The 16,315-nt window shown below is 38.4% G+C and overlaps 1 protein-coding gene across 1 annotated transcript in view; it reads right to left on the reverse strand.

Moving 5' to 3' along the window:
• The window catches only part of SLC44A4 (solute carrier family 44 member 4), a 1,277,084-nt gene that overhangs the window by 103,116 nt on the left and 1,157,653 nt on the right, over window positions 1–16,315 (reverse strand). The window contains exon 21 of the mRNA XM_044082136.1: window positions 4,121–4,215. Coding sequence (XP_043938071.1) covers window positions 4,121–4,215 — 95 coding nt within the window. The remainder of the gene's footprint in view (window positions 1–4,120; window positions 4,216–16,315) is intronic.

The following is a 16,315-nucleotide window of genomic DNA, read 5'->3' on the forward strand; positions in this document are numbered from 1 at the left end:
GGTTCCTGAAACTGCTTCCCAAGCAAAATCTTAGGCATTTGTGGTGACTGAATGCTTTGAGACAGGGAGGGAGAAAGGGTAACCAAGATTTAAAGAGATTTGCTGCCTCCATCACATGATTTCTCTTCTCACAACCCCCAGCACTGGGATTTGAAAAGACAAAGGATGTTGGTGCTGGGACCAAAGATACTTCTCATACTATTGCATCTTTCTCACTTGGAGTCTTGCCAGGGCCATCATGAAAACTATAAATATCAGACCTAAAATCCTGAGGTATTCCCTTTGAGTGACCAAAGTGGAACACCTTAGAAATATATCTAGATATAAATCTATGTTTTACTGTGGAAGAAAAGTTCTTTGAACTGAGTTGCCTAGTAGACACCCCAAGAACAGAATCCCATGTGAAGTTGTCAAAAAAAACTTTTCAATATTGTCTTGGAACCCCAGCTTGTCTAAAACATCTCTCGCAAAGTGAGAGATTGCTAACACTTTGAAAAAGACTCTCCAAAGATGAGAGCGAGCTGTCTAAATATGGAAAAATGTGGATGCCCTTGTAACCTTTCATGAGGTATAAATGCAGCTAGACCACTTTGTGAAAACTCTTGATGAGGTGAATAATCTAAAAGGTAAGGCAGAAAACTGATAATGTGATCCAGACACACACAACCTTAACAAACACCTGAAGTCAGGATAAATAGGAATATGATGATCAGCTTCTTTTAAATCTAATATTACAATGAGACTTGAATGAGGTAGAAGAGATAACAGGTGTGAAGTGATATGATTTTGCATTTGAGCACTATCACAGGTTTAGGAAAGAAAGGTCCAGAACTGGTCTCCAAACTTTTTCTTTGTTTGCCAATAAAAACATCTTAAATAAAATCCTTTCAATACCTAGGAAGGTGGAACTGGTTCTATCACTCCTGGGACAGCATGTGATGAATGACAATTGTAAATAAGAGTCTGGTGTGTTGGATGAAGGATTAAACCCCACAAAGGAAGAATTTCCTCCCACTGTCATCTATAACCTCGATGAATGGTCTTTAGAACCCATTTGTCTGAAAATATCTGTTGTCAAGGAGAAAAGTGAAGAGTCAGACTTTCTGGAAGGGAAATTGGGCTGCCAGGATGAGGGGGTGGGCGATCAAGGTCCCTTAAATAGTCATTCTGACTTATTGGACTGTCCATTAATAGTCATCCTGACTGGTTCTGGGAGATTCCAGAATTCCTTCTGGAACCCAATTGCCATTTCTTCTTACACATCTGTTTACCTGTATTTTGTTCAGACTTTTTTTTTTTTTTTTGGCCAAAACTGGATGAGGGTTAGACAATCCCTTAGAAAATTGGGAAAAGGAGGGCTGAAAAAGTTTAGAGATTCCTTCTGTCAGCTTACCTGTTTTATCACACTTTTTGATACCTCTACAAGCAGACATCCAAATGAGAATTTAAAATCTCATTTTATCATCATCTGAGAGGTTCTGTGAACACAGTCAGGCAAACCTCCTCAAAACAGTACCAGTGGCCATAGCCCTTGAAGAAGTATCAACAAAGTTGTACAAGCACTGCAAACAATTAGTAGTGATTTGTACAACAGAAGAAACTAAACAATTAAGCAAATCTTTGTTTACAAAAAAGAAACTGCAGACAAAACATTTGTCATACTTTCACAATTACTCAGAACAAACTAATATTTGAGCCTGATAATTCAAAATTCTGAAAATCAAAATTGCAGAAGCATATACTTTCCCCCATACCTGTAGATCAGTGTGTGAGTTGTACATTTAAGAAGCATTCCAGTCAGTGGGCAAGTGCATATAAGTACTGATCTCATGCAAGCAAGAGTACTATTTTGAGTGAGCAGCCAGAGTGAAAGCATGTATATGTGTAGTAGTCAGTCAGTTAGTTCGTTTAAGTTTAATGTTCCAGTCAGCCATCCTGATGTGTTTGCGTATAATAAACTACTTAAACATCCAAGCCTTATTGTCTTATTTGAATACACAACACGAGCGACAATACCTATCAATAATCTTTCCATCCATATTAGAAAGGATAAGACTGGAATTAACTAAATCTTTAGCTATAGCTGCTGGGTCAGGTTTGTTAAGTGTGTGTATATAACTTAAGACTGAGGAACGTTATATATCATATTTGCCTTTTTAGGGGCAGCTGGCTATCAAGAATACTGCAGGAAGTAACACACACATCCTCCAAAGCTGACAGAACTGGAGGAATGGGTGAAGGTTCTGGAAATTCCTGCTGTAACTGCTCATAATATTCTTTTAAGAAATGAGAAACCTCAGTATTTCCCTAGTGAAAAAACACTGGCACATTCTGCAACAGTCTCAGAGATAGAGAAACCCCCATGGGGAGAATCTGAAACTGAGCTCTCCTCTGAGTCTGAATCAGAAATCTGAGGAGGAAACCTTATATCTGTCCCCTCACCTTCTTGTCCAGATTCAGAATGTTGAATCTCTTCAGGAAAATGGGGTATCCCACTTTTTTTTTTTTTTTACAAGAAATTACATTACAAGAAAGATTAATAGTCTAAATTAAACAGTTTTCCAAAAGAAGGGCCAGCACCACAAGGATGTCTGACATCTTCACTGACGAAGGCTATATGCCGAAACTGGTCTGAACTATGTGTATTATGATCCTTCAATAAAGATTCTATTGTTTCAGACGCCCTTGTGGTGCTGGTCCTTCTTTTGGAAAACCTGGTGTTGATTTTTGGCTGCTTGCATAAGCCGTATGTGCTTGCTGGTTTGTGGGAGTAAATTAAACACTAAACCAGACCCAGTAAACAACTCTTGTCTAAAGAAATTTGAGGAGGATTAGATACATGTTAAGTTTTCTTGGGGGTTTTTTTGGCAGGAAAAATGTAGCCAATAGTGCTATTAACGGCAATAACAGCTTCCACAGGGATGGATAAAATGTTTTAACTAAACAGGGAAGTCCTCCCTGTTCACTCTCCCAGGACCAACAAGGGTGGGTCTTCCCTTGACCAATAAGGTGATCTCAACAGCTGCAGAGGATGTGGCTAATTCCTGGTCCATAGCGGCTGTGGGTGCTACAGCAGAGGGATCTGAGGCAAAAAATGAGTGCTTTGAAGTACAACTAAAGGTCACAGTAGAGTCACCCACCTGCAGCTCAGGCAAACTGCTAGCCTGCTGTTATGGTAAAAGCTGTTTACTTAACTTTCTTCTTGAGGCTGGAAGAAAGACCAACCAGTTTGTTCCATGTTCAGGCCACAAATGCTGCCTCTTTACCAGGGAAAACAAGCAGCAAAAGCCAGTAATACTTTAAAGTCTTTATAAGTCAGTTTTGTTCATAAAAACACAGTAAAAAGTACTTTAAAACACTTTGCCAGCCTGAAAAAGTAAAAAAACAATTTCCCCACAGAAAAAGTTGTTTTCAATTACTTTAAACTCTCAGAAAAAAGTGCTCTAATTTAAAAGTACAACACAGTCTTGTGACACTCCATTAAAACATAATCTCCTAGATTTAAAATAACTTTCTTAAACAGAAAAGTGTTATTAAACAATTGTTTAAACATATTTTTTTTTACCTTAAAAGGAACTCATCTTCCCAGCAAAGAAATTGCACAAGCTGACTGTCAATCCTCAAAGACCTTAGAGGAGTGTATTCTTCAGCAGCAAGAAAGCTGTGAAGGGCTTTGCACTCAAACCTGTCTTTTTTGTCAACTCAGCTCCACTCAAGCTGACTGACAGTTTGGGTGTGTATAAAGTACCCTGAAACTTTGGAAGCTGTCTGGCTGTTGTATCATATGCAGGATATAACCTATATAGCTCAGGCTACTGCAGAAGGGATCAGTATGATGAGCGTTCTCTGGGAGTCCTTGTACTGCTTAATGAACTTGTTCATCTCGTGCTTTATTCTTCATCTGGGACAGACCAGTGATGTACCTGAACTCATATCATCACAGTCAAAAAATGGTAGCAAAAGGAACCTGTGAAGATTTGGTTGCCATGCAAATTTCAATGAAGACAGAAATACTTGGGTATATTAAAACATCCGATGCAGAATGTTTGTCAATATATGACAGTGCACACAAATTACACTACATTTTACTCATTTTATTTAAGGAAATACATTGACATACCAAGATGGGTATCCAGTAATAATTGAGAACTGGAGACTGAAACTGTGGATCAGGAATGGAAATGCGGCCACTGAAGAAGAAGAATGCTAACACACCTGTGAAAGAAAGAAGAATGAAAAAAAGAGCATTTATAGCTAGAAAAGATGGTGAACATGTTTTGAAACACGATGTTTTTAAATGTTTACCCTAAGTCAGTGAACAGAATTATTCTGTCTGCAAATCACTGGTGAGAAAGAAATATTCACAAATTCTGCAAACCTGTCTGAACTTAACAAGTCAAATATTAAGTATTCTGTTGCAAAAGCTGCAGTTTGCATGGTGGTATTCACCAAAGCAACAAAGAAATTAACAAAATATCCTTACCAATATGCCAAAATAGTCATTTCTCTTTTAAAGACCTCAAGCTGTTGCCTCAATTATATTTAAATTGTTTGCACTGTAATTATCATATGTAATATTCTGTGTAACACTGATATATGTGTTGAATGTGCCACTAGTTTGGGCCATGGCTGAAACGGGTTTTGGGTTAGACTACCTAAATATCAAAATAAAATAAAGACATTAAATAAATAAAAATTGTTACAAGACACTTTATGGATCTACTGGACACCACTTGATTAATGTGTAAAATAAACAAACAAAAAATGTGTACCATCAGTAAAGTACTGCAGATCAGGGTCATTAGCCTTTACAATCTCAGCACCTTTTTTCCCCCTAATTATCAATCAAACTGCAGATATCCAGGAATATACCTAACAATGCACTCTTGAAGGAGCAATGCATAAGATGTTAACAAGAAAGGGTTGTCAAGTGCATCTGCATTTGCAATAAAAATACAAAAGAGAACTTACAACAAAATTCATGTAGCATGAATGCCAGTGATGCAATGGTAAAAGAAACAGTTTGAAACTCTTCAATCAAAGCACATCTGAACACAACACCCTAAGTACTGCAACACAGAAATAATAATAATAATCCTGCCTGCCTCTCAACCTTTTAGCACAAGATTGGACATTATCATCCATGTCATGGATCTGATGAAGATTTAACACTGGAACCCGAAAACGCTTATCTGCATTTGTTTTGTTTTAATGTCCGTGTGTGCTGTTATGAAATAAATAGTAATTCTTCTTAGGAAGCTTCCTGGAGTGTCGTACTGCAATGATCTCTCATAAAGAATGCTAACAGGTTTTTTGGTACGGAGAACGCCACTGAAGGATTGTATTCACTTGTTGTTCGACAGTAACTCAAACTTGTAGCCGTTGATATAGAAATATAAGGAATCTGCCCTGGCCTTGCTCTATGTGCTGTTTGCTGCATTTTGGATATATTTTTACTTCTACAGCACACTCCTATCCGGTTCCAGCTTCTTCGTGGTTGGATATATATATATACTGCGGTGGTGGTGCTGCAGTAGCGTTGTCGCCTCACAGTAAGACACTGTCCGGTTCGACTCTCAGTTAGAGCGTCTTCTGCGTGGAGACATGCGTGAATGGGTGTACATTCGTTGAAGGTTGTGCGTCAGGGCTGGCAACTCGGTATGTAAAAATCAACTGCCAATCATTAGCGGACCGGAGTTCCATTGTGGCGACCCCTAACCGGGAAAAGCCGAAAGTCACAACACACACACACACACACACACACTCAAAAGTGGTTTAACACTATTTTTTTTACATTAAGGCTAGGTAGTTTGTCTGCCCTGAAGAAAGTAATCCATCTATATTCAATCAATTCTATCCTATTAACTAAGTCACCACCACGTATACCTAAAAATACTATTTGTAAGACTCTAAACCTAAAAGTGTGATCATTGCCAAAAACTGTCAAATGCTTACATAATGCATTGGTTTCTACTTTTCTTCAGCTTTCTGATAGATGGGAAGCTATACGCTCTTTCAATTTTTGATTAGTCTTCCCAACATAGAAACAACTGCACTTCTCACAATTATTAAGTATATAACATTCTCACTTGAACAAGTTGCAAAAGTCCTAAATCGAAAATTTTTCTTTGAAACAGGATGTATAAATTCAGTTTCCAAATTAATATATATACAAAAAGAGCAATTATGACATGGCAAAGTCACTTTTTTGTTTGATGTAAAATTTTTTTCTTGGTAAAAATCTTTATAACAAAGGTTCCTTCAACTTTTTCTCTTTCTTATACATAAAACAGTCACCTACCATTTTTTTTACTTCAGGGTCGGATTCCAAAACACTCCATTTTTTCTTATAATAGATTTTATTTGTAGTGTGCATCTATTAAATTTAGTAATATAACCCACTTTCCTAGTTATATCTGATATATCATTCTGGTGTATAATCAAATTATTTGCCAACATATAGGGCTTCCCTACACCATCTCTTTGTGAGGTTACTAATGCTCTATTACTGCTAATCATGGCTCTGTTATAGCCTCTGATATAGAAATCACTGGTCATAGTATTAAGTTCAGTAATGAAGCCTCTTTTGGTGGTATTTAGCCTACTTGCTCTCAAAACTTGGCTTTTGACAACATTATTATAAACATGCCTGCGGTGCATACTGGTATTGTGTACATATCTTGCGGCCTGAACATTCTTTCTATGACTAGAAGTCTAAAACTCTAAAATAGCTACATTAATATCCAGAAAATTAATACAACTACTAGAATGCTTTATATCACACTGAAGAAATTCAGTAGATTTTTATGAATTGATCCTTAGAGATGCAACGGGAGTGTGTTTTTTGCCAATGTGGAAAGAGGACATGGCTACCACCTGCACCTTAATAGTGGAATAATTGGCTCTGTTTTGTAACAGAGATGCACAAGAAATTCTAAAATTGCTGAACAAGGAGTCAAAAAGGAATCTTAGAGTGTTATCAGCTGCCCAGATAGAAAATGTTTTCCATTTGCTTTTGAAAATGTTTCTTGTTGAAGATTTCTGGGAAGAAGTCAGAATATGAACAACCAAGGATGAAAACCTGGACTATCTAACCATCATTGGAACTGAAGAAACCATGCAGCTAACTTGAAAGATTGTATGTCTGGGTGAGGCAAAGATAGAAGATCTGTAGCCGAGCCCAGCTTTGGGGGATGGCATTACATGAGGCCAGAGAAAGGAAAAAAATACTTGTTGAGGCCAATAAGTTCCTAAGAGGATGCATGAGAGGTTCCTCGCCATGTCTTCTGCAGAAATTTACATGTCAAACGAGTAGGAGGGGAAGGTGTAAAAGAGACGAGGGGGTCAATTGTGGATCAGATTGTCTCTCGATGATTCTCTGTCCTTGGGCATTAGGGCAAAGAACTTGCAGCATTTGGTGGTGTGGGAGGAAGTAAACAAGGGCAGCCCCAGCGGCCAAAAATTTGCTCCATAACATTTGGATTCTCATTGTGTGGGAGAAGGACAAACCTACTCAAAATGTCTGCCAACACACTGCATTTCCTTGGAATATACATTGCAATTAGTAGGCAGTGAGAAGATATCACCCATTGCCATTCTCTCGTGGCCTTGTGGCATAATGAGTAAGATCTGGTTCCTTCCTGTTTGTTCATGTATCAAAGAACTGTCATGTTGTCTGTCTGGATAGATGTCACATCCAAGGGGGGTGGGAGTCCTGAAAAGCCTGCAAAGCTAGGAGAACTGCTCTCATCTCCAATTCACTGATGTGAAGACTGGCCTCTGCTTGGGACCATGTACCCTGGACAGTCTTAAACTAATGCCCCCCACCCCAAGACGGACGTGTGTGTGTGTGTGGTCACCATGGCTTAGGGAGAAGGAAGAGTGAAGGGGCATCCTTGCCCATGCACATGAAGATTTTATCCACCACTGGATGTGTATTGTGCAGATTTTTGTCAAAGATACTTGAAAAGACATGGGTCATTGTCTTCTCAACCACTGGAACTGCTAAGAGTCCACTTCAGGCACTCGCATGTAGTAAATGGCTAAGCAAACTAGCATGATCGAGGCTGCCATGGAACCTAAAAGATTAAAAATTATTCTTACTGGTGGATTCTGTTAAGACAGAACAGCCTAAGTGTGCTGATGTAGAGATATAATCCTTGCCTGGGGAGCTTTGCAATTTGAAGTTTCATGTTCAACAATGCCCACATGAACTCCAGGGGCTGTCCTGCTTGAAGCCTGGATTTTGTTAAATTGATTGTAGTCCCCAGGTCTGTATAAGTCTCTGTTTTGAATAAGTAGATCCATAGTGGGAGCAGTAATGAGCCAGTCATCCAAATAAGGGAATAGACATAATCCCGTACTCGAATTCACGCTGCTACCATTGCCATGCATGTGGTGAACACCTGGGGACTGTGGTGAGACCAAAGGACAGGACTCTGAACTGAAAATGAACCTCCTAGACTGTCTGTCCATCTTTATATGGTAGTATGCATCCTGGAGGTCTATTTAGCACATCCAGTCATCTCTCTCTCAGCAGTGACCATCCAGAATTTTGTTTTACAAATTTGTCCAAATGATTTTGGTCCAAGAATGGCCTTAGACCAGCATTTTTCATTAAAAAGAACCTTGAGTAAATTCTGGATCCTTTCTGGTTTGGTGGGACCTACTGGATGACTCGATTGCTTACAAGCTTTATCATTTATAAAGCACCTGCTTCCCTCTGAGTGGGTGGCACATCAGGAAGAATAGGAGGGGAGTGGAAGGGAATAAAGTAGCCTCTGGTTATAATCCTCTGCACCCATTTGTCTTGAGTGATGGTTGATCAGGCTTTCTGGATGCAGGTATAAGCATCCCCGACTGCCTTCACAGAGTAGCAGTCAGACAGCCGTTCAAGATCACTGAAAAGACTTACCAAAGAAAGAACCCCTGAAGTCTTGGTTCTGTGAACCACCTCTGCCCTTAGGGTGTCCATTTCAAGATTTTCCCCTTGCTGTGGGGGGGATTCCATCTCCAGAAGTGTCAGGTGTAATCCCTTGAAATTTGTGAAATCAAATCCCCTTGCCCCCTTTCTGATTTTCAAGAAGGTCTTTTGACGCACAGAGAATTTGATCCCTATGGCAGAAAGGGACTTACCATCCTTTTCATTTCTGGATATTGTTTCTTTTACTTTAGGACCAAAAAGGGTTGATCCACTGTAAGGGGGGTGTGGGGGGGGGGGCAGGTTAACAAAAGACATGTTAAAATGTTAGATGTGACCACAAAGCCACATCCAGGGATGTCTCCTAATGGAAATGCCAGTGCTAGTTGCTCTAAATGTATCCAATGTAGCATTGGAAATAAGGTGCATAGAGACATTTGACAGGGATTGGAGGGTAGTCAATTGCACATCAAAAACTTCCTTTCATGTGTAGTCAGGGGTCCCTGGGAGAGTGATTTGGAGATCTCCTTGGTCTGATCTCTCTGGAAATGGGTAATGTGCCAAATAATTTAGTGCCTTCTTTGAAAAGGTAGATGAGGCATAAACTCACTTGCCAAACCTGTACAACACATGAGATTCTCTGCTCAGTAGATTGACAGAGAACGTTCTTCTTCCAGTTCTTTTTCAGTGATCACCAACACCACCACATAATCCATGGCAGGACCCTTACACCAATGGATACGATCTTTAGGAGCAGATGAGGACCTTATCTGGCTTCTTGGGTTATGTCTGGTAAGTCTGGCTTCTTCCAAACCCACATAGAAATAAAGTATGTCATCTCATCAGTGGGTGATGGGACAGATTCAAAAGCTTATATGAATATGGACTCCTCTGGAGAAGGTGTTTGGGAGGACCAGGCCCCTTTCTGATTAAGCAGTTCAAGGATATCATCTCCAAACAAAGCATCCTAATAGAGGATATCTGGGACAACCTTCACCTTCATCAAAGTCAGTATCGCCTGCGATGGATTCTTGAGGGGAATCCAGGTACCTCCTTTTGCACATATGTTTCTCCTCGGTGAGTTCTTCTGGGGAGGATGTTTCTGAGCTCAAGAGGTTAGCCTTTTCTCTGGGTTGGGAGAGTACTCTTTCAAAAGCCAAACTCAATACAGATGTGGGGAATCTAGCCCTCACAGCAAAAACCACTAACAGAGGCTCAACCCAGGAAACTATACAGTCAGGATTTGAGGCTGACTTCATAGCCAAACTGTCTAACTCTGACCCACTGAGAGGAAAGAATGGTTCCAAAGACCATGGTGCTATCCCTACCCTGTCAAAGTTGGTGCCAACCATTCAGCAAAGAGATTCATATAGCTCCAAAATAGTTAATTTACTGAATCAAAGAACTCATCAGTGTTGAGGAACACCAGATCCTTAGGTTTGACACAGACCTGCCCTGGATCGAACGCGGATCCAGGTGCTCCACTCCAAGAGGGCGGATCAGAGAAGAATCAACACATGAATGTGGGGAAGAAACCCATTCCCCTGTATCTGATGGTAGCCAGAGCTTGGAAGCCCTAGCTGGATGTGGCTCCATAGAAATGTCATTATCTTGCCGTGTCTGCTTCAGAAAGATTTCTGGTAGATCTGGCTGACCAAAGAGACAAGGTAGAAGAGAGGGGCATAGAATGATGGTAAGGTTTTTCCTGCAGTATTGGAGAATAAAGTCTCTGTGAAACTGGCACAGTGAAAACCCTGGAGGTGGGGTGTTGGATCTGACTAATACTGGCTCAGAGAACAGTGTTGGTTCTGAGACTTTAGTGATTTATGAAGCCAGAGAAAAAGATGATGTGTGTTCCTGATATCTTTTCCTTCAAGACCTACATTTTTCTTTGCCTTTATCCTTTTCTATCTCATGAGATGTCTCCTTGTTTTCTCAACTGGTTTCTCCCTTTTTTAATTTATCCAAGTCTTTTGGGTTTCTAATACCATGACAGGAAGGGACCCCATTCTAAATCAAAGTATGATTAAAGTTCGTGACATTAGTATTGTTTCAGTCTTTGACATTAGTCAGAAGTGCTCTTCACAGAACCCACAATGTACTCAGTAATGACTCCTGCAATTCGGATGGAGTAACATGCATCAGTGACATATCTACGTCCGACTGTAAATTCTTTTTTATAAAACCCATTGCTCCTACTACTATTGGAAGTGTCTGCACATCCTTCTTCCACATTGCCCTCATTTCTGCCTGTAAATCCTGGTATGTTATGACTTTGTGTCTCTCTGTATGCAAGACACTGTAGTCAATGGGTGCAGCAATTTCAATGATCAATGCTACTTCTGTCTCCTTTTCAAGGACTACTGTGTATCTGGTTTTCTCACATCTATTTTTTGAACTGTTGTTAATGGGTGATCCCGTATGATATAGACTTCATCATTTTCTGTAACACTTTGTGGCTCATGTTTCCATTGTTTTTCAGCTACTTCAGTATTATAATGTTTGCACCATCCCAAAGGCAACAATCTTGCCACATTATTATGCCTTTCACTATACAGTCCTTCCATCATTAGTATATCGCAACCACCACCAAGATGTGCAATTATTTCCAGTTCTGTTTTATAAAACCTATATTTATCTGTTTCTCCCACATGTTCAATGGACTTTGTAATGTGTACATAGCCCACTATCTTGTGCCGCCAGTATTAACCTTCTGTCTTTTGGTTTAAATTCATCTCTCCATAACTATTCCTGCATTCGATCCTAAGCAACATTAGTTTTCTATACTTGCAACTATATTTACGCATTTTCCACATTCCTTGCCTTTTCATCTGATCCTTCACATTATATTCTTTCTTTTGTTTTTTGGCACATTCAGTTGCTGCCCGATTTTTATCTGCTGGTTTGATTCCCATTTGCACTTGAACAGTATGCTTCTGCACAACTAAGCAGGGAAGTCATCTTACACTTATTGTCTTCATGTTTCAAAACTTTCACTACATTTGGGATTTGTGAGGTCAGCAGATATGTATGCATGTATAGATCTGCAGTCATAGGGCGGCAATCAATTTCAAGGAGGCTCATACTGCCTTCAGAATGGAGAATATATTGTCTTGGTATACACCAGTTTTTATAAATTATTTGATGAGCATGATCCTTTCTTCTTGTTTTCCTGCTCAACCTATCCAACACCTTTTGGGGCCAGTCAATCACTCCAAAATTGAAAGTTAGGACAGGAAGAGCAAATTGGTTTATAGCTTGGACTTTATTCTACATGTCAATGCTGTTTTCATTATTAAAGTCTTCTAAAATATTCCATACTAAGTTTTATTCGCATTTGTTCATGTCTTATTACTGATCTATCAACTCCCAAATATTTATTCACTCCTCTTGCTCAAGTTCTTTTATATCACATTATTTTCCCAAACTGATGTTTTCCTGGTGCTGCAGCTTTCCTGCTTTAAAGGTTGCATTTGCACATTTATCAAAACCAAATGACATTCTTATCATCTGAAAAACTTTGAACACTTGCAGTTGTGCTTTAAGTTCCTTATCTGATAAAGTATACAGTTTTAAATCATCTACAAAAAAGATGAGGTCTTTACACTTTTGTTGTATTCTGGGAGCCAGACTGTATCCAAGACCTAATCTGTTAAGTAGACAGCTTAATGGGTTAAGGGCAAGACAAAAGAGCAGTGGTGACAGAGAGTCGCCCTCGAATATCCCCCCACCCCTTTGACTTTTTATTCCTGGAATAATAATTTGTCCTTTATCATGGCTTAACTGCAAATTGGTTTGCCACTGATTCATGGTCACTGTAATGTAATTGATCAGTGTAGGGTGTATCTTGTAAATTTGTAAGCACTCTTTAATTCATGAATGAGGGATACTGTCAAATGCTTTTTTGTAGTCTATCCATGCCATACTTGGATTCTTTCCCTTTTTACAGTTATCCATTATGATTTTATTTAACAGCAAATGATTCTTTGCTCCATATGAATTTCTTTTATTACCCTTTTATTCTATTGCCATGATTGAGTTTTCTTCTAAATAACTATAAACTCTGTTGGTATCAATTCCAGTCTAGAATTTATACATCGTTGGAGGGTAAGCTATTACTCTATAATTTTTATGATAGCTTGCAGGTTCAATCTTAAGTAGGAGTATTGTTTTTCCTGTTGTTAACCAGGCTGCCATCTGTTCAGGGTGTGCTTATTAGATAGTTCTTACTCGTGGCTAAATCCTCATGAAAAGATATTAATACTTTTAGCCATAAGTTAAGTACTGCATCTGGGCCTGGGGTTTTCCAATGGACACAGGTAACCTGTAAATGGTTCATCTCCCAGGCCCATGCTTACACTTATCAAGGGTATTAGAACTTGTCAGAGATTTAGGATGCATGGCTAGGCTTAAAAAGGCTCTTGTGGTTGTTAGCCCAGTAAACACTTATGAACCTAAGCCTAGTAAACACATATGAAGCTATTACAAGCTTTTCTTAACTTTGTTTCAATCTCTCTGACCATTGCTTCATCGCATTTCATATCCTGTATATTTGAACTTATTATTTTTACTTCTTCTATCAATTTAGGATCTTTGTTATGTTCCACGGGGTCTTCATAGATATTTCTCCAAAATGCATCTATTTCTTCTTTTTTGGTGGGGTTTCAATTCCTTTTGCTTTGTTTCCCACTTGTCTATAAATCTTTTCTGGGTCATCAATAAATTGCTTTTTTTGTACTTTTCCTTTATATTTATCTACATATCTTCTAAGTTTTTATGACTGTGCTGATATTTTTAGTTTATTTGCAATAGTGCATGATAGATCATGATCTGTTATAATACTGTGTGTTGCTTTTATCACGTGCATCTTTCTGAGTATTTTTGTTGATCTGTTTCCTCTTCTATGCTCTTCTAACAGTGACCTTTGCTTTATGGTTTTCTCTATTCTGTACTTCCATGATGTCACTTGATTTCTCCCCTTCCTTTCCCTTACTACTATGTGTTCTTGTGGTAAGACTATCTGTTATTAATCTAGCTTCACTGTAATATATCCTATTTACTTCTGTTATATTGCATGACTCTATAGACCATCATAATTACTGTGTTCATTTGTTTTATCAAACTTATAACTTTTGGGGTTTTATTGACCTTTTGTAGTCTTTCTTTCATTGACCTTAATATGTCTGGCCATCTCTATTAATCAAGCAACACTTCTCTTAGATCATTTTCTTCTAAACCGAGGGAACATTCTTTGTTCTCCATTTCCTGCAGGCATTCTATAGAAAGTTCCAGAGCATCTTCCTGTGCCACATTCTCTTCAGATTCATCCTCTGCCATTCATTGCTCTCATATGGGAACTCACTGGCCTGTCACTACTCAACATTGACTGTGTCAGAGTTGCCTCACTTTCTTGTTCCTACTCCAACTGAACATTTGTATTGGTTTCCTATGGAAGGCTCCAAAATATCTTCATATGGCAACTGATCAAATGTTTCCCACTCCACTGGATTCTCCTTAATTTGACTGTCCATTGCTCTATCCTGCTGTGATGTTAACTAAGTAACTTTCTATACTAAATTCTTCACTTTGCAGGTGATTCATAACCTCACTTTCTATTTCTTTAACTTCTCCATTACTAATACTCTTTTCTTATTTTTCGTACTGTAAATTTTCCATGTCCAGATTCCTTTTCCTGTATTTCTCTTCAAATATCTTTGGTGCTGCTCTTTTTGTATTGATTAGTTTTACTTTCTCCTCTGCATAAATATTATACCATATTAAATCTCTTTCTTTCCCATGTCCATATTTCTTCTTCAGATGTCTCCTGCTCCTCCAGTTTCTCTTTACTTTGGGGACTACTTGTTCCATCATGCTGTGATATAACCTGTGTTAGACTTTTTACACTAAATATTTTACTTCATAAGTATTCCATAACTTCAGCATCTATTTTTTTAACTTCTACTTTACTAGTCATCTGTTCTACATTCCCTCTTTGTGATCTTATTTTTTTATTGTGAAATTTTTCATATCTGGATGCCATTTCTGTTTGAATATATTTGGGGCTGTCTTTTTGTGTTGATTAACTTGGCTTTCTCCTCTGCATAAATATTGCACCATATCAGATCTCTCTTTTTTTCCCCCCAAGTCCATATTTCTTTTTTATACCTTTCAAAAGTGTCTAGATTTTGTTCCTTATATTTTCATACTTCCTCAGTTGCTTCTTTTTCCAAATGGCCCAAGGTTTCTTGGTTTCTATAGTGTTTTTCGTGGATCTGTTGTATTAATGAACACAAATTTCCATTTGAAGCTTCTGACAGTTTTTCTTGTGGAAGTATTTTTCTTTCCTCCAATTTCTCTCAATCTTTTCATGTATCTTCTGTCTGGAAATTGTGGGCTTCTTGCATAATAGTAACAATACATTGTGAACGCCTAAGTGGTATTCGATTGAAAAAGGAAAGCAACACGCTGGCTAAGCATGTCATTAATAATTCTGGCCATGAGTTTAAGTTCATTGTATTAGAAACACACTACTTTAGGAAAAGCCAAACTAGCTTGGCAGCTTCATTTAAATTCTTGTTTTTGGCCGGGCTTGAACGAAGTTGAATCTATTAAAAGCCTTTTAAGATTAAAGGGATAAAAAGATTAATATGAACTGGGTTATAAAAGTAGACATGATTTAGTTTAAGTATATTTAGCATGTTCAGTTTATAATCCGTTTCATTCTTATGGAGTGTAATATGCTGACTTTTTTTTTTTTTATCTGGGAGGCGTGTCTAGATTTAGAAACCCCTACTGGTTCTCTGTGGGGGTTTGACTTTGTTGAGTTAACTGATTGGGTGACTTGTATATTTAAATTTGTGAAAGATGGATGGTTGGTTTTATCTGATGAAGTTCCTTATTAATGCACTTTGGAATGAAACCGCTTATACATTACTATTTTAACAGTGGTTTTTTTTTCACTGATTTACTGCCATTTTACAATAAATCTTTAGCTTTTATGTGGAGACATTTTTGCGGCTTCTTTGGGATTATCGTTCTGGTCTGTAGTTTGTTTGGATGACACTAAGGAGATTTGTCCACTATTATAGTTGCTTCCAACAAGACTGGAAGGAAGGAAGGAATATGTTTTTCTGGAGATGAAAAAGTTCATCTCCATCCTTGGAGATTTTGGTATCCTCATCTTTCCTTTTTTTTGAAGAGTCTAGCTCTACTTCTCTTGCTGTCTTTCGCTGTTTTTTTTTTCCTTTCTAGATTTTTCACCCAAAGCATCAGAAGACAATAACTCTTTGAGAATACATTTGCTCTTGAAATCTGCAAAGGAGCTTATTGAGCAGTCCTCAGAAAAGTGCTCCACCTTCAGATATACCATACAGAACTCATGGGTGTTATAGGAGT

Source organism: Protopterus annectens, chromosome 9.part0 (genome assembly GCF_019279795.1).
Source record: "Protopterus annectens isolate FY-2018-M chromosome 9.part0, PAN1.0, whole genome shotgun sequence".
Classification (NCBI taxonomy): domain Eukaryota; kingdom Metazoa; phylum Chordata; order Ceratodontiformes; family Protopteridae; genus Protopterus; species Protopterus annectens.